The sequence below is a fragment of the Bufo gargarizans genome, chromosome 8 (assembly GCF_014858855.1).
Source record: "Bufo gargarizans isolate SCDJY-AF-19 chromosome 8, ASM1485885v1, whole genome shotgun sequence".
In the NCBI taxonomy this organism is placed as follows: Eukaryota; Metazoa; Chordata; class Amphibia; order Anura; family Bufonidae; genus Bufo; species Bufo gargarizans.
The window spans coordinates 67876555-67895772 of NC_058087.1; the positions used below are offsets into that span (position 1 = coordinate 67876555).

The 19218-nt window shown below is 41.8% G+C and overlaps 1 protein-coding gene across 4 annotated transcripts in view; it reads left to right on the forward strand.

The window, feature by feature from the left end:
- The window catches only part of ITGB2 (integrin subunit beta 2), a 137501-nt gene that overhangs the window by 20718 nt on the left and 97565 nt on the right, over positions 1 to 19218 (forward strand). Inside the window, exons 1-4 of one of the 4 annotated variants that reach the window (XM_044303255.1) lie at positions 3104 to 3492; positions 9055 to 9165; positions 9283 to 9343; positions 11286 to 11377. In XM_044303255.1, coding sequence (XP_044159190.1) covers positions 9286 to 9343; positions 11286 to 11377 — 150 coding nt within the window. In that variant the 5' untranslated portion in view covers positions 3104 to 3492; positions 9055 to 9165; positions 9283 to 9285. Of the gene's footprint in view, positions 1 to 3103; positions 3493 to 9054; positions 9166 to 9282; positions 9344 to 11285; positions 11378 to 19218 lie in introns of those variants that run through there. The other 3 variants (XM_044303256.1, XM_044303258.1, XM_044303259.1) reach the window with 3 other exon arrangements.

Below are 19218 nucleotides of genomic sequence, written 5' to 3' on the forward strand. Positions count from 1 at the left end.
ACATCGCGTATTTTAGAAATGTCCCTTTCACTGCAGTAAATAGCAAATACTTTACTGACTGACCAGTGCTCGGCCATGCAGATTGTGGATCTTCTAGTCCTTTCCTTTCTCTCTTCCCGGAGTACTGTGAAGCAGAGAAGGTTTTCTCTCTGTACATTTCTCAGAGATAATGATTCTCAAACTACCAATAGTGTTGATCTCGAATATTCTAATCGCTAATTTTTATCGCGACTATTGGCACTTCAAGAACAGTGATGGCCAGTTTGCAGTGTTCGCCAGCGAACACATGCGGGCTGCCATCTTGACTCACCCGTCCGGCGATGCACAGGTAAGCTCTTACCTGTGTATGTGCCGGGAGCCGGTCTGAAATCAAATGCGGTCACCGGGAGCAGGCAGTTCCGAGAACAGCAGTCGGGGGCCTTCATCAGGCTGTTCTCGGAACTGCCTGCTCCCGGTGACCACATTTGATTTCAGACCGGCTCCCCGCACATACACAGGTAAGAGCTTACCTGTGCATCACCGGACGGGTGAGTCAAGATGGCAGCCCGCATGTGTTCGCTGGCGAACACTACAGACTGGCCATCACTTTTCAAGAATTCGTGAATATCTAGAATACAGTGCTATATCTTCATAATTGCAAATATTCTAGATTTTTTTTTCATCAGTACCCATGATCCCTCCCTGCTTCTTGCTTGTGGGCCAATGAGAAGGCTGCAATATCTTTGACTTTAGGAGTCGTGTTGATTGTGAATTTTCGTATCGCAAATTTTTTATCGTGAATTTTCCGATTGGCGAATTTCACAATCAAAAAATAATGACTGGAGAACACGAATTCTCAAATTCGCGTATATATGACGAATATTCGCCCAAATATTCACGAAATATCGCGAATTCGAATATTGCCCCTGTCTACCAAGGTTTGATTGTGAAGAAAGTGGAGCGAAAGTCGGGCATATATCCCTCTCACTTCCTCAGCTAGCACTGACTGAGCTAGGAACAGACCTAAATCCAACACCTAATTTCCTACAAGGGCAAAATCAGGATTATTAACCACTACTAATCCATATAAATTACAAGGCCTTAACATATCATATAACATTAAAGGGGTTGTCTCGCTTCAGCAAATGGCATTTATCATGTAGATGAAGTTAATACAGGGCACTTACCAATGTATTGTGATTGTCCATATCACTTTGCTGGCTTGATTCATTTTTCCATCACATTATACACTGCTCGCTTCCAGGGGTTACGAACACCGTGCAATCCAGCAATGGTAGCTGTGCTTGCACACTATAGGAAAAAACGCCGCCCTATGTCCACTCCCACAGTCCTAGCCAGCCACCATAGAGGCCAGGGCTTTTTCCTATAGAGTTCAAGCACGGCCACCACTGGTGTATTATAGGGTGGTCATAACCATGGAAATGAGCAGTATATAATGTGATCGAAAAATGAATGAACTTTAGCTACATGATAAATGCCATTTGCTGAAGTGAAACAACTCGTTTAAATAACATGACATAACAAGAACATTTTGCAAGTACCCCTGGGGTACTGCAGAAGCTGTAAGTAATAAGAAAAGTGGACAGGTGATAATTAGTGTTGGGAGAGCATGCTCGGCCGAACACCATTTTGACTCGAGCATCGCGATGCTCGGCACATTGCAGTGTACGGCTAAACACAGCGTGTGCTCGAGCGCGATGCTCGAGTCTCCTCCCCGCACGTTTGTTGTCAATAAACGTGCGGGGAAGTACTGGCACTTACTGTAATGCCATAGCCATGTTGGTCACTGGCATTACAGTGATTGGCTGGCCCGGAACGTGTCATTGGGTGCTATATATAGTGCCTTGCAAAAGTATTCACCCCCTTGACTTTTTTCGTATTTTGGTGCCTTACAACCTGGAATTAACATGGATTGTTTGAGGATTTGCATAATTTACAGAACATGCCCACAGCTTTGAAGATGTTTTTTTTTATTTTTATTGGTAAGCAAACAACAACAAATAGGACAAAATAACAGAAAAAGTCAATGTGCATAACTATTCACCATAAGTCAATACTTTGTAGAGCCACCTTTTTCAGCAATCACAGCTCCAAGTCGCTTTGGATAAGTCTCTATGAGCTTGCCACATCTTACCACTGGGATTTTTGCCCATTCCTCCTTGCAAAACTGCTCCAGCTCCTTCAAGTTGGATGGTTTGCTCTTGTGAACAGCAATCTTTAAGTCTGACCACAGATTTTCTATTGGATTGAGCTCTGGGCTTTGACTAGGCCATTCCCACACATTTACATGCTTCCCCTTAAACCACTCAAGTGTAGCTTTAGCAGTGTGTTTGGGGTCATTGTCCTGCTGGAAGGTGAACCTCCGTTCTAGCCTGCAAATCACGCACAGTGGTACAGGTTTAGCTCAAGAATATCCCTGTATTTAGCACCATCTATCTTTGCCTCAACTCTGACCAGTTTCCCAGTCCTGGCTGCTGAAAAACATCCCCACAGCATGATGCTGCCACCACCATGTGTCACTGTGGGGATGGTGTTCTTTGGGTGATGTGATGTGTTGGGTTTGCACCAGACATAGCGTTTTCTTTAATGGCGGAAAAGTTCAATTTTTGTCTCATCGGACCAGAGCACCTTCCTCCATACATTTTGGGAGTCTCCCACATGCCTTTTCACAAACTCACAACGTGCCTTTTTGTTTTTAGCTGAAAGTAATGGCTTTCTTCTGGCCACTCTGCCATAAAGCCCAACTCTATGGAGCGTACGGCTTATTGTCATCCTATGTACAGATACTCCAGTCTCTGCTGTGGAACTCTGCAGCTCCTCCAGGGTTAATGGGTCCCTGGTCCATATGGATGCGGAGAGCACAAGGAAGATAGAACATATCCTATACTTGGCCTCAAAATGTGGACCACGGACTCATTTAAGCAAAAAAAGCTGTTTTAACAAGGATGGTGCCCGTATTTTGCAGATCTGCAATTTGGGACCACAAAATACACACAGTAGTGTGCATGAGGCCTCACAGAGATATGTGGGAGTGTCAGAATCTGCAGTGTAGCAGGTTTCCCCTTGAGTAGCGCTGTTCCTGTATCTGTGTGGGTCTTCCAGCCTATCAGTTGCAGCTGCAATTACTACATTTACCTCTATGCATTGGTGAGAAATTCAAACAAAATAGCAGCAAAGAAGAGGAGGATATTCTGCTAAGTGCTGCTAGTATTTCTCTCTTTGTTTCCTCTAAGACTAGTAGATATTTCTTTGGTGTTTTATACCTCAGTGCGTAGGCTGTACGGAGCTTCTTGATATGTGGAGGTTATTGCATCACCCTCAAACCAACCTCAAGTACCAGCAGAGGAAATCAGAAAGAGGAAGACTTAACATACCATAGTGTTAGAGGTGAACACGCTGTATAGGAGTTAGAAACATTTCCCACAGATAATTATTTAAAATGAACTCAATGAATTTTTAAGAGCAGACATCAGATGGAAAGTCTAAATAAAGGTAAGGATATTTTCTTATTTCTATCTAGAACTAAATAATTAGCTAATATTTACAAAATACCTACTAACAGATAAATAACTACTGCTCATAACTATAAAGACTGATCTGTAATCTTGGGGTTTGCAGCTACAGTAAGATAAATAAAGAAAACCGGTCTGTTGGCATACATTTGATATCTACTATAAGGTAGAAAGTGGAGTTATCTTTGTCTTTAAGGAACTTCAGGTTTGAAGCCGCCTACTGACTAATCTGCAGTGTGACGACTATTAGGACAGTGGCAAGAAATTCAAATACTATCCTACTTATCTGTCATCAGAATATTCAAGATATTATGGAAATTAGAATTTCCTGACTTGTCTTTGATTGAAAGTTTCCCATTTTTAAAGAGTGATGTGGTCTATCTAGATGCAGATGTATCTATCTATCTATCTATCTATCTATCTATCTATAAGAATTCTCTACTATATGTGTTAATTCAGGTCAACGCTGAGATTTCAGTTTTTTTGTCAGTTTTCTTGTGGTTACGTTCCTCCAAAGTGCTGTAAGCAGCAAAAGACAACAAATTGCAAACCTGGACTGGATGGCGTAGAGACATTCTAGTAGCATTTTAAAGTCTGTTTTGAGGATTTTGCTGAAAATAAATAGGAAAATATTTGTTCACAACAGACACTGCAATTTGGTTTGTGGCCTATTTTGATTCTAGTGCCATTTATTTTTTTTTTTAAATGTCTGTGTCGGTTTTCTTTCCTACCACAGACATGGTAACAAAAACTATACCAAAATCCACCACTGCTTGTGCGACTTATGCTACTTTCACACCTGCGTTAGGTGCGGATCCGTCTGGTATCTGCACAGATGGATCCACACCTATAATGCAAACGCTTGTATCCGTTCAGAAAGGATCCGTTTGCATTACCATTTTATTACATTTTTTGTTCATGATAATGCAAACAGATCCGTTTTGACTTACACTGAAAGTCAATGGAAGGCGGATTGCACCATATTGTGTCACTGAAAACTGATCCGTCCCCATTGACTTACATAGTAAGTCAGGATGGATCAGTTTGGCTCAGTTTCATCAGACAGACATCAGAACACTGCAAGCAGCGTTTTGGTGTCCGCCTCCAGAGCGGAATGGAGACTGAACGGAGGCAAACTGATGCATTTTGAATGAATCCTTATTCATTCAGAATGCATTGGGGCTTAACTGATCCGTTTTGGGCCGCTTGTGAGAGCCCTGAAACGGGTCTCACAAGCGGACCCAGAAACGCCAGTGTGAAAGTAGCCTTAAAGAGGACCTTTCATCGGTCCAAGCATTGCAAGATAATAATCAGGCTACATAGAGCAGCGCCCAGGGATCTCACTGCACTTACTATTATCCCTGGGAGTCTGCCCTGTTTCACCCTAGGCGTTTCTTCTCCCAGGCTGTAGCGCTGTCCAATCGCAGCGCAGAGCTCACAGCCTGGGGGAAAAAAAACTCCCAGCTCTGCGCTGCGATTGGACAGCGCTACAGCCTGGGAGAAGGAACGTCCAGGGTGAAACAGGGCAGACTCCTCCTAGTCAAACCGATTCAGTGAAGATACCGGAGGGCACAGCGGGCGAACAGAGCGGTGCCCAGGGATAATAGTAAGTGCGGTGAGATGCCTGGGTGCCGCTCTATGTAGCCTGATACTTATCTTGCAATGTTTGGACCGATGAAAGGTCCTCATTAAGTGGTGTTTTTTTATGCAGTTTATATGCCACTTTTTGCAAGTATTTTCAACACACCAGGAGATCTAAAGCATCCTAGAAGCCCATTAGTAGACCATTTCAGTAGTATCTATGGCGTTCTCATACCCTAAAAGGGTATATGTACAGAAGTTGTCTTCATGGGAAAACCCAGATAAAGTCCTTGAGGCATTTCTGAGAAGACATTGTGACTTGTTCTTCGCGTATGCTATAAGTCTTTTTATGTAAGCAGGTAATCCATATTGAGCTTGGTCCCTGCTTAGGGCTTTGAATATAGATCCTAAGGAAGAAAGAGAAAAACATTTTAAAACATGTTCTCAGTTCGCAGTACTAATATAATAGGTGGTAAATAGATATTAAATGTTCACCATAGGTAGTTTATGAACAGTTTAAATATGTCTTAAAGATGATGAAGAACACTGCTGCTCCTTTAGATGGTTTGGGTTGTGGTCACTGAAGCAGGATCATAGCTGGAGAGGGGACAGGTGAGGCATGTGGCCCAGGTGCTGGGTGCCTGGTGGCTACCAACAAGCCATTCTGCCTTGACCATGATATTTAAAGGCAATCTGTCACTATGAGTCCGGACTATTATCTGCCCTAACACATAAGTAGTTTTACAGTCAGGGGCCCAGATCACTATTTTTCATTTTTCTACAGCCCCCTTTTTACCCAATTGTCAGATCTCAAAGCTGTGCTGAAAAGCTCAATCTGGACTTCTAGACTTTCCTAACATAATGGAGAGGACTTCTGTACGCATGCACAGCAGTCCTAACAATGCCTTTTAGTTCAGTTCTGCGCATTAACAGTGGAGGAACAGGGGGCAGTAGGAAAAAAAAATAGTGATCTGGACTGCTTATCTGCAACACTACTCATGTATTACTACAGATATTAGTCCAATATCGTGGTGAAAGATTCCATTCAAATGCAGTCATTGGGCAGTGGTAAGAATCTTCCACACCTGCGTGGAAAGCCTAGCTTCAACTCTGCACTGAAGAGCTGAATAATAAAGGATTTGAAATGTGTTTTAATAAGATTTTGTCATTATGGAGAGAGGCCAGCCAACACTGCTCTGGGTTTCTGGGAAAAATATATTCAAATGAATATATGTTACTTTGGCTGACTATAGAGAGGCTTCTAGCTTTCCTTTCCTTTTGGAAGGAAAGCTAATTTCAATATCTTTCCCAGAAACCCAAATATATTCGTGTTGAATCAATTCTAACCCAAATCAATTTTATTTTATTTGGTTAAACAGTCACAAACTAATTTCAAGAAATTCACTCATCTCTACTAGGGAGTAGGGATGTTAACAGAATGTGTAGGTATTCTATAAAATGTCTACCATTATGTTGCCACAGTATAATAAAATAGGGTATGTGTAAGGGTTTTGGCAAAGTATAATATAATAGGGTAAGGGTTTTGGCAAAGTATAATATAATAGGATTATGGTTTATAATAAGGTTAGGTTTTTGGCAAAGTATAATATAATAGAGTTCGGGTTAAACCTAATAAAAATTTTACAACAAACATTCATTTCTATATAAATAGTTAGTTTCCTAAAAAGCTAGTTGCTGCAGTTTGATCACATTTCACCTAAAACACATTTGCTAATCTACAAAATATTTTTGTATATCAGTATAATCTGTGGATATTTGTGATATATATAGAGTACCTTTTTTGCATGTGAAACAGGTCCTATGTGTGTATATATGTGTACAAATCTCGAGACATGCACTTGCACTTTTTCTGGCTATTTGTGAATCTTAGCTGAGTTGTAGCTAAGTGTTGACCTCATTGCCCTTTTTGTATGTTATCCCCTCAGGTGTAGTCCACCTTTTTATCTGATGTGATATATCACACAACAAAATATATATATTTATTATGTATTGTCTAATAAAGTATATGTAAATTTTTGCTACTATACCCGTCTAGTCTCAGTTTATCCTTTGTTCGTGTAATCTACAGAATACTAGAAAATGTATTGTACACTGCCTTTATGTTTCAGAAAATCAGTTGAATATCTTCTTACAACACATAGCCTGTAGCATATACACGACATATGCATATTTTCACAACAAACCAAATTCAGAATATTCATATAAAAATAACTTTTGTATTTTTAGTCAGTCACATGTTTCCAGATGTATTAAGAATGCAAAAAACCTTAGATGTATGTGTTCCTGCATTTATTTAGTAAGGAGTCTACGGCAGAACTTAAAACTTTAAACTTTAATATATCTTTTTTTACGAAAATCAGGGCAAAAAGGCTGTGGATTTGCCATGATTTTGAAAAATTGTGGCAAAAACTGCCCCCATAATAACAAGGGGCGAGCACTTTCATCTGCATACGTATGAGCTGGTGATGGGCTAGCCACATCACTGCTCACATCGTAATGGGCGCAGGGCCAGGATCTCTCTTTTTCAAGCCAGAGAGGTAGTGCTGCCAAGCAAATAATGGTGCGCACTGACAGGTAGCAAAGTTAGAGTGGCAGCACCATTTATTTCTTGTGGCCTCTTAAAGAGGTATTCTGGTTTTAATGATAAAATGTATTTGTTTAGACAATAGGCAGCATACATAAACTATTAACAGGTCTTCTTAGCAAAATGCTAATTCTTACCAAAATCTTGTATTGAACAGCTCCAGCACATGCCAATGAGTCTCATATTCATGAGCTCATGGCTTTTCCTGCCTACATGGTACTGATTAATATGGGGAAACAACTGTCAATTAGGGGCAAGTGGGCAAAGAGAGCAATGAGCTTATGAAGATGGTGACTCATAAGCATCCGCTGGAGCTGACGGAACCTAGAAGTATAAAACTGGTCGCAGATTCCCTTTAAAAATTTTTTACAAAAACATACCCCAACAGAAAGAAATGGTGTTGTGCTCTTCTGGAGCTGATAGGTTATAATGTGCTTAGGACCTGTTATCGTGTCATCAAATAAGCCAACTGGTCGATCCTCTGGGCAAGTGCCAGGCTCTTACAGGACTAGGGCAGTCATTTGCTCCAGGGCCTACATAAACCTAAAGTGAACTTGAGCCTAGTAAGAATATTACAACCATTTTGGCATAGCTGGGGCCAATGTATAACTTGTTCCTGCATATAAGAAGCAGGTTGACCCCCCCCCCCCCCACAAAAAAATTTGTGAGCACCAGAATGTGTTTAAACAATCACAATGATCATGTAGGAGACAAACTTGGCCATAATTTGTGCTTTGTCTTTAGTGTACGAAATCCATTACTATAGAAGTTCTAAACCTAAATAGATTTTGTGATATTAAAACCACAGAATAGTGTGATTTGTGTTCAGACCTGACAACAGTGCTTGAGAAAATATCTGTTTTTCTTATCTTAATTTCTGGGTAATCTGATATGCATACTGAACATAACGGTGAATAAGCACAACTGGAGAAAATATAGTAGTACAACTGTGATAAATGACATGTATATGCTCATGGATAATACAACACTTTTATATCTATATGCTAATGGTTCGGTTTGGAATTGATCTTTTTTTTATTCTTAAAATTTATTAGAAAAAAAAAATTCTACACTCTACAATGCAAATGCTCTTTAACACTTACTATGTCATCCATGGGAGGTAATTATACCGTTCATGTGGCAAAATACTGTTCATGTGTACTGTGGTGATCTTGCAGGTAGAGCAGCTACGCCCATGCATTCAGCAGTGGGTATGGGCTTTGGTGGACAACTATACTATCTTACTAATGTCTGGGATCAAATAAAACTCAAGCCCTGGCTATAAATGCCATTTATGATTGTAAGGAATATAAAATAGAACATTTATTTTATAAACTTTTTTTTATTGTATTAAAGTGGCTGTGGCATGAAAAAAAAGCCTTGTCTATAAGCCCTGAGTGGGGTCCCCTGATCAAGATTGCTTTCCATGAGCCACAAATTGAAGAAAATCTACTGAAGAAAATCTAAGTAAAGCACATTATCAATATTTTATATTATTTTTGTTGAACAGTCCTTAGTTAATGGGATTTAGCTTTAGATTTTTCTACTGCAGGCAATGTATAATCAAGTATTTGTTGGTTTCAGGAAATGTTCTGGTGTATCGTATTCCTGTTGATATCAACTGAAATCGTCACTTCCAAATTTGGTGAGTAATTGTGGTCATCTTTATTTAGAGCAGGAGATCATAAATAGCGATGATCCTATGTAACCATAAAGCATCTGCATCCCCCACGAGTACACTGCTGTTGGCTCTTGTTAACCTCTTCTCCTGTCTTCCTCCCTTGCATAGAAAACAGTCCTTTATACTCAGCCCCTGTGTTTACACGAATACATTGCACTATGGTATGTAATGCACCCCACCCCCAATTTTCTTCTCCATTGTCTAGAAAGAGATATAATTATAAATTTAGAAGTTGGGGATGAAAGAAAGAAAGGAAGGAAGTTAGGGCGGGAAGGAAAACGGTTTTACTTGCTTCACTATGAGATCACTACACCAGCAGTGAGAGCAAGTAGACAGCAGGGGGGCCACTGAGCATGTCTGGTTCACCACTGAAGATACGGTAGACCTAACCCTACTAGAGAAGAAAATAGATAACCTATTCATGGCTCAGTAGTACTTTCCATGAGATAACCCTTTAAAAATATCCCACAATTTGTCTGCTATGGGTATCTGTTTCTTCATAGTAGTCAAGCCTTCTGTTCCCTTCTTCTGCTAACCTACTGAATGCAGATTAAAAACTTACTATAAGTAATTCAGTCAAAAACTTGAAGCTAAGCTGCAATATCAGACACAATCCAAGGGCAGGTCTGACATTATATACGGAGGAAAGAAGACATGTTTTTCTAAACTAGAATTTGTCACTCTTCTCCCATTACAAATCTTGTACCCCACTGTGTGAATCTGATGGACACAAGGAAAATAATGGGGAAAATATGATCTTCATATAATATATACTTGGTGGGTCCTATTATACAGAGAAGTGAGTAGTAGCAGGTGGCAATTGACAGGAGAGTATGGGCTCATGAGTCATTTCCTGAGCCCCTGAAAGCAGGGACACCTGTAGTGCCCTGATAGTGCCCTGTATATATCCATCATTTACCTGGTAATAATGCAAGAACTTACAAGGTCTTCTTGCCTGTTGTTTTGTATTCCATTGCATTATTAAAGGAGATCTCCTGGTATTATCTCTGTTACTAGCCCAAACATCTCCAGACCATTTTATAAACTGCATGCACACTAGGAGTCTGTTGTAGAGCCACCATTCGTTTGCATCATTGCCCTTTTGTGAGGTCTACAATTAAAAAGCACCAAATGCTATATTTATTAATGCAAGCTTATTTATAAATACAAACTTAAAGGGATTCTGTCAGCAATTTTGACCAAAACGGCTGACAGCACTTTGTAGGGACTGGGCAGAATTGGATTAGCATACCTTTTGCCGAGCTTATATTATCGTATTCCGTAGTACTGCAAACGGTTATAATGTCAGGCACTGCTTCTGTATCTGCCCTGGAGGTGGTGCCTCATTGTTAAAGGGGTAGTCCCATCTTGGACATTGGGGGCATATCGCTAGGATATGCCCCCAATGTCTGATAGGTGCAGGTCCCACCTCTGGGACTAAGTATAGGTGTGGTTTCCAGAGGTGGCACCTGCACCTATCAGACATTGGGAGCATATCCTAGCGATAGTCCCCCAACGTCCAAGATGAAACAACCCCTTTAAGTGCTCTATAGTTTGAGCTGCTTCACATCCCTTCCTCTCTGCTTTGGGTGGCAGTTGTAGCATCCAACCAGGAGACCACTACAGAAGTCACCCACATTAGAGGGAAGGGGCTGTAAAGCAGATCACTGCAAAGAGCACTTCACAGTGAGGCACCGCCTCAAGGGCCCTCGCAGGAGCAGTGCTTGGCAGAATAAAAAAATCATACTCACACTACTTCTGATAATATCAGCTCTGTGAATGGTATATGTCCTACTCTCCCATAGTTCTTACCTAGCGCTGTCAGCAGTTTTTCATTGTGAAAACTGCAGACAGATTCAATTTAACACCTGAAACAATAATGCAAATAATTTACATTTCTTTACAGCTGCCTCGGTTGAAGTATGCATTAAGATAAAAGCAAACACCTGCCAGGAATGTATCCAGTCGGGTCCACAATGTTCCTGGTGCAAGAAAGTGGTAAGCTAGTGACTTTTAAAAGGGCTGTGCAGTAGTAAACCAAATTTTAGGAACATACTTTTTTAAGTCTTTTGCTGTCCTTTGAGGCTGGAGTGCCTTGCTAGGCTTTCTTTAAAATTGTCCTGTAGTACTGGACAGTCTCTTCACTTTATATATTTCTACTAAATAGTAATGGTAGGTTCATATAGAGTTTGTTCTACGTGGATTTGGGTGCCAGTACTGCCCTCCAAATCCACATTGAAAATGCTTGCAGTTCATCTCCACTGAATTAAATAGGGAAACCGCTTGCTAATACCAAGGAGAAAAGGAGCGACCTGTCCATTCTTGATGCAGATTCCATGTCTAAAGTTTCCATTGAAATGGGCATGATGAAAAAACGCATAAAAACCGCATCAGAAGATGCTTGAAAAAACGCGACAGGATAAAAAATGCATTCTAAAAATCCAAGAGGAATCCTGAAATGGACTCAGATTCTGAAGAATGGAAAACAGTAATGTGAACCTGGCCTAAGGCAGATTTGTTAATCCCTGGATATAATTTCTTACCTCCCAGTTCTAGCATTTTAAGGTCTGGAGACAGTGAGGTACAAGTGGAGTTATCTCAACTTTGTATGAAACCCTTTTGACCTATTATTGGTTCCCTCTATAAATAAAAGGTACTGTAAATGGGAAATGGATCTAGGTTAAAATGATTTGTTTAGTTGAAGGTTTACTTTGACCAATCATTTGGTTTTACAATGGATTCTGGAGATCATTATTCTAGTATCAGAGGCACTAAAAAATAATTAGGGGGCTGTGGAATGGGTATGCTGTCCACATCTTTTCTGGCCCCATTGAGATGAATGGGACTGCATCTGATCCACAAAAAATGCTGATTGGATGTGGACCAAAACAATGGCTTGAGCCCTAAGAATGTATTTTTTTTCCATTAGAAATTCACACATACACCCACTGTCAGACTGGGTTACCTAGGGCCCAGCAGTAAAATTTATTTTGGGGGCCCACCAAACGGATACATTCAAATATTACCTGCTCACGCAGCAGCAAGATGCTACCAGATGATTAAATATGGGGGTACCTGCAGCAACTTTAAGAAGATAGGTCCTGGGGAGAAGAGGACACCTAGAAGTCCTCTCAGCTCTGATCGTGTCTATAATAATAAACTGGAAAGTTTATTTAATAATCTATCAAATTTTTTATATGAACATAACTGGTTGAGGTGCTGCACATTGAATATATGTATGTAGAGCAGTAAGTCTACTGTGTTATGTGCCACTTGTGTAGGGGGTGGGAGACTAGGGGCCCACCTTGCTCAAGGCTTCCACCGGGGGATTCACCTGTACCCCTGTGGGCCAGTCCGAGCCTGCATATACCCACATTTTATAAGCCTGTAGATGGCGTAAACTTAGGCAGTAGGCAGACTATCTAGACCTGCACCAGATTTATCACAGGGGTCAGGCTGGATGATAAATCTGGTGCAACGACAGACACTTTGTCTAACTCTATACCAATTATTGGTTGGCTTACATTGAGGCAGAATTTTACACCAAAACTTTTGGCACCCACTCCCATTCCAGTGAAGCCCTGCCCCTTTTCAAGCAAGTTAGGAAAAAATGTGTAAAACTCTAGTTGCGCCAAATTATGCCAATCTGCACCACTTTTTAGACAAGTTAAAATGTTATTTATATTGTATGGTGAATAGTGTAAGAAATGACATAATTACTATTTGTTTATCCTATTAACACTCCTTTTAAAAGTCTTAATAGATATTTAATAAGCTATATGTATCCCAAAATCATACAACTGAAAAATATACAGTAACTCACCCCACAAATAGACCGTCATGACTATATGTCAATGTGCAATGGCTATGATACGTGTGGATAATATTCTGTATTTGTCGTGATGCCAATTGCAGCGTGCGCAGGGTACTATCCCAGGGCCCTTCCAAGGTGTTATGACGCACGTCCCAGATTAGGAATGCCAGAGTGGTGTAATGGCCTATAATGTGTCTGCGGGGTGGTGATAATTGTGTCACAGTGTCTCCTACCTCGCTACGGCTGGACTCCTGGCTTCCTGGCTCACTTGCAATAAATTTGAGTGTAGTGATAGTAGGAGTAATAGAGGAATTTTGCAGAAGAAATTATGTCCAGACCTTTAGATGAAGTTCAAATGTTTCTTTACTTGAAGTAACTTGCATCCAAACAGTATACAGCTTTGGTCTCTTGGTCCCAGCAGGTTTTGGCAATGATTGGCAGGAATAGAGGCTTCTGGTTTAAAAGTGACCTCTGCTGTGTGAGGGACAGACAATCTGAGGAGGGAATAGCTTCTCCTAGGTCTCTGGACTTATCTCTCAGATGGATTCTCAGGGGATGCTTTCTTCCTGGAACTCTGGAGTTTGTTTGTAGTTTTCAGCTTTTTTCATCCAGCTGAGCTGAAGGTTCTCAGACTGGGAATATGGCTAAGTCTCAGCCGAGACTCGGTCCTTGCTGTCTTCCCTATACTATATCTCCTGGACACTATCATGCAGCCTTCCCCTAGCAGGGGGGGATGCTACTCTGACTCTAACTTCCTTCTACACCCATGCTGCAGGATCTGAGAACTGCCCACTTCTCTCACAGAGGGGGAGCTAAGCTGGAATAATCCATTCCAGCTCAGATTCACTAAACTGGGACTTGTACTTGCCAATTTGTTGCTGCCACCTACTGGTAACCAGGCAAATTACAGGAACAATTACATTTAATATGGATTTATATGCACATTTGTGGAGGACATAAGTAAAATCACATCAGATGACCGTATAAAACTCTTAGAAGATAGTAGCGGGGTAGAGGCTTGTAGTAACACAACTCTGGGGTGTTACAAATGGAAGAATACAAAAAAAGTTATGGCTCCTGAAATGTGACATTGCAAAAAATGCTTTTAACTGTGTTCATTGGTACTGGTGTAAATGTAATGACCCATAGAATAAAGATAAAATGTTATTTATACTTGTACAAAGAATAGCATAAAAATAAAAAAAGATAAATAGTTATGGCTCTCGGAATGTAGGGATAAAAAACTTAAAGAGAAAAGCATAACATGAAACCTCTAGGTTACCATTTGCAACATAACGGACTGGACGGGACTACAGCTCTGCTCCCCTGCTCTGGCAATGGATCGCCAGGTCTTCAGAAAGTGTATACAACCCTGGCTGGTGACTTTACATAAGACCTGACCTACAGATGTTGATATGTGCCCTGGGTATAGGATGAAGATTGTGCATAGTACGTATATGTTATGGAAATGTAGTAAGCTTAAGTATTGTATTCTAGGCTTATTGCATTTGGTATATAAAATATTATGAGACTTCTCTAAAGGGTAAAAAAGTTTAGGTCTGTACTTTGGCTGATAGCTTTTTTCTTCTGAAGATATTATCAATAATTAATAAAGTCTAATAAGTGTTGATTCAAAGAAATGGATTCTATTGGTATGTGATTGGCTTCAAGGGTAGCTCCAAATGTTTTTTTTTTTTTCTACTGGGACTTTCAGGCCCACTGTGTTATCAGAGCCTGAGCCCACCAGAGGATGCTTTGGTATTATTGTGGGCCAGTCTGACACTGCTAGTCAGTTGGTAACCCAAAATATATAGGGTACTTTCTCCCGCAGCTGCCACGGGATTTGACTATAAACACCTTGTAACTGCTGACACATTATCAAGACACTTTTTGTAGTCACTCTCCCGCAAGCTATACAACCCCCACTATGCCCCAATAGGTTTTCTGAATCAGACAAACCATGATAATAGAATTTCCCAATATACAAGCTCCAGACCATAGTTATTTCTTAAAGATTATGTACCTTTTGTAAAAGCTTGGTCTATTTGCAAGTCTGTGGTACCGCTTTAGGTTGCTTAGCAACCACAAGACTTCCTGACTGTGGCCACCATATCAGTTTATGAGGCTGAAAGTGGTGAAAAGAAGTTCTCTGAGCGCCTCTAACTATTATAATAAGCTGCCGCTCTATATACTGTAGTGAATAAGATGAGATTAAGTCCCCTCCGCATCAAGAACCACATGAAATTAACACTGCAAGAAACTAAACTGCTTCAGGATAATATGATACAAGACAAGGGGAGTAAATGCAGAAATGAGGCAAATATTTATGTCATAAGTACAAATGAGCGAAGCAATTTGCAAGAATCGATTTGTCTCATGAAGCAGGGTTCATAAGCAGGCCTGATAAGACATGCACAGTTGCTGCTTCGGTATTAGAAGCAGAGCCTGTCAATCAAGTCCAGAGTGGGGGCATCCTGCTGTCGCAGGTGCAGAACCCTGCTTACGAATCAATTCGCTCATCCCTAGTGAAAAAACTAAAAGTGGCCCCATGTTATAGGTGGGTCTAAATTGACTTAGGACAGAGCCAACACAAGTAGGCAGGGATAACAAAAGTAGGGGCAGCAATATCATAGTGCAGCACAAGATACCACCCCTGCAGAACCAAATACCACAGTGCAGCACAAAACGCTGCCTCAGCAGAATCAAATATCACATAATACTGCTGCCCTCGCCACAGTATTCAACTGTATCCACATCCTGAGGATAGCGATACAGGTGAACTCCGGAGGGCACCTGCAGCCGCTGGCCAGGTGCATAAGTACCTGATGCCCCTAGAATTAATTCATGCTGAGAGCATCAGATTGTTATGTGCATGGACTCCAGGAGAAAGGCAGAAGAATATAGAGAAAAATATGCAGGTCCAGCACTAAAGCGTCTCAAATAAAATCTTCTACATTATTCAAAAGCTGTTGAAAAAAAAAGAGCATGTATCTGCATTGAACTATGTGCTCTGAGTTTTTTTTTTTGTGTGTATTTTGAATAAAGTAGAAGATTTTATTTGAGAAGCTTCAGTGCTGGACCTGCAACTTCTGTCAGTGAGCCAAAAGCCTGTCCTAATGCACCAAAAACCGTAGACCAATTTAAAGGCTATGTACACCTTCGGAGTGTTACCACAGTAGGCAGGAACACACGGACAGTGAGCTCTAACTGGACCACCAGCCGCTTTCCCTGCCTACTTGCAGTGCAAGCCCTAGGTGGCAAGTCCACAACTAGTCGACATTCCCTACCCTGCTACAGGGCAAGACAGACACACACAGACACAGAACAACACAGAGACAGAGTATGGGGATGAGTCAGAAAGCGTTGTTATACAGGAAATAGCTATACCTCTCTATAACCAGGGTCTGGCTTTGAAGCAGCAGAGCCAACAAGTCCTCTTCTTCTCTTTTTCTTACAGTGGACATTTTAGTAAGGCCTTGTTCACATCTCCGCTGCTCTGCCCGCCAAATTCTCTAATTCACCGCCCCATTGACTGAAATGAGGTCCGCCGATTCAGCCGCTTTTTGGCATAAATGCATGCAAGGTTTTTTTGAGATGTGAATGCAGCCTTAGCCATACAACATATATCTGTCACAACCAGACAGCTGAGAAGCTCTGACAGAGTGTCACAACCAGACAGCTGAGAAGCTCTGACAGAGGCCTTTCAGAACCTCCTCCTTGAGTTTCTGTAGTTGTGGTATTCAGCTCCTCCTCTCGTTAGCCTCTCTCAGCTGTCATGTGTTGGACTAATTGCTTCCCTTTAAATTCTTCCCCAGAAGGCTTTTCTGGGCGGCTTATACTACTTCCTGGAGTGTGTGTGCACGCTGACTCTGTCCTCCTGTTTGCTTCAAAGCTAAGTGTTGTACCTTTATCTGTTATTTTCTGTTTGCTGGATCCCAGGTGACCCTGACTCCCTCCGTATCTTGTGTAGGGAGCCGGTGGTCGTGTCCCCTCACTATTGTAGGGTGCTCAGGGCTTTATAGTCAAGGTTCGTGGATATGCAAACCTCCACCATTCGGATCTTTGCATAGGCTGAGCAGCCAGGGAAAGTGCCAGGTCTTCTGCAGGGGTCTCCCTTGGTTCCTTAGTTTTTGGATCCAGCGAGTCGTTTATACATGTTGCTTTGCCTTGTTTCCTGTACACCGTCCGTGACATTATAAGCCGCCAGAACCGTCTCAAGCATGGATCCGGTTTCACTTTTGGCTGAACGCCTTCAGGGTCTTTCATTGGAGGTAGCTGATCTCCGTAAGACTTTTTCTCAGCTTCAAGTGACCGGTTCAGCTTGCGTTCATGGAGTTTGTTCTGAGCCTAAGATCTCGCTCCCGGATACGTTCTCCGGGGAGTAGTGAGAATTTTGTGCGTTTTAGAGAGGCTTGCAAACTCCATTTTCACCTTCTTCCCCACTCCTCTGGTGATGAGGAACGGAGGGTGGGGATCATTATATCGCTGCTCAGAGGTAACGCTCAGTCCTGGGCCTTTTCGCTGCCGGAGGGGGCACGGCCTCTCCGTTCAGTGGATGAATTCTTTTTAGCCCTGGGTCAGATATATGATGATCCGGATCGTATTGCTCTGGCTGAGTCTAAACTACGTCTATTATGCCAGGGTAAACAATCCGCAGAAATATACTGCTCAGAATTTCGGAGATGGGCAGTTGATACTGGTTGGAATGATGCTGCGCTCCGAAGTCAATTTTGCCATGGTCTTTCAGAGGGATTGAAAGATGCATTTGCCTTTCATGAGAGGCCTAGTTCTTTGGACTCTGCTATGTCTCAGGCCGTTCGTATTGACAGGCGTCTTAGAGAGAGAGGAGAGATGTCCCCTTCCTGTCATACTCAGTCCCAGGACAGTGCAGCGGTCCCGTTCTGTGCGCAGGGGTCTCAGTCGCCGTCAGCCCCTTCTGAGCAGGAGCCCATGAAGCTGGGGTTGATTGCTTCTGACAATAGAAGATTCAGCTCGCATGGGAGGGTTTGTTTTTGTTGTGGAGGTATAAATAATTTGGCAAATATTTGTCCCTCTAGGAGATTCAGGCAGTTTTCTGGGAGTAATAAAGAAACAAACAGGAAAAAATCTTTTAAAAATGTTCCGTCTGTTACTATTGGCAGGGTTGAGGCGGAAATTGAAGGTTTTCCATTTGCTTGTAGTTCCCGTTTTGTCCTGCCGGCTAGGGTGGCGCTAGAGAGCAAGAACATTTTTGTGAGATTTTGTGGATAGTGGAGCAGCGGTTAATCTCATTGATAATCAATTTGCGATAACTCATGGTTTCCAAGTGCGCACTTTGGGAAAGGATATTCCTGTTTTTGCTATCGATTCCGCTCCACTTTCTCAAAAATCATTAAAGGGCATAGTTCACAATATCCGTTTAATTGTGAGTGATGCTCATGTTGAGGATGTGTCATGTTTCGTCCTTAGCGGTTTACCCACCCCTCTGGTGTTGGGGCTGCCCTGGCTCACTAAGCATAACCCCACCATTGATTGGCAAGAGAGGCAAATAAATGGTTGGAGTGACTTTTGCAGAGAGAATTGCCTCATGACATCTGTTTCTGAGGTTGCTACTAAGACTGTACCATCTTTTCTCTCTGAACTTTCGGATGTCTTCTCTGAGAGTGGAGTTCAGGATTTGCCCCCGCACAGGGAGTACGATTGCCCTATTAATCTCATCCCAGACGCCAAGCTGCCTAAATCTCGTTTATACAATCTTTCCCAACCTGAGAGGATCGCTATGCGTGCTTATATCTCTGAGAGTCTGAGAAAGGGACACATACGACCCTCGAAGTCACCTGTTGCCGCTGGTTTTTTCTTTGTTAAGAAAAAAGATGGTTCTTTAAGACCTTGTCTGGATTTCAGGGAGCTGAACAATATCACAATTCGTGACCCTTATCCGCTTCCTCTGATCCCGGACCTATTTAACCAGGTTGTTGGGGCTAAAGTCTTTTCCAAATTAGATTTAAGAGGGGCATACAACCTGGTCAGGGTCAGAGAAGGGGAC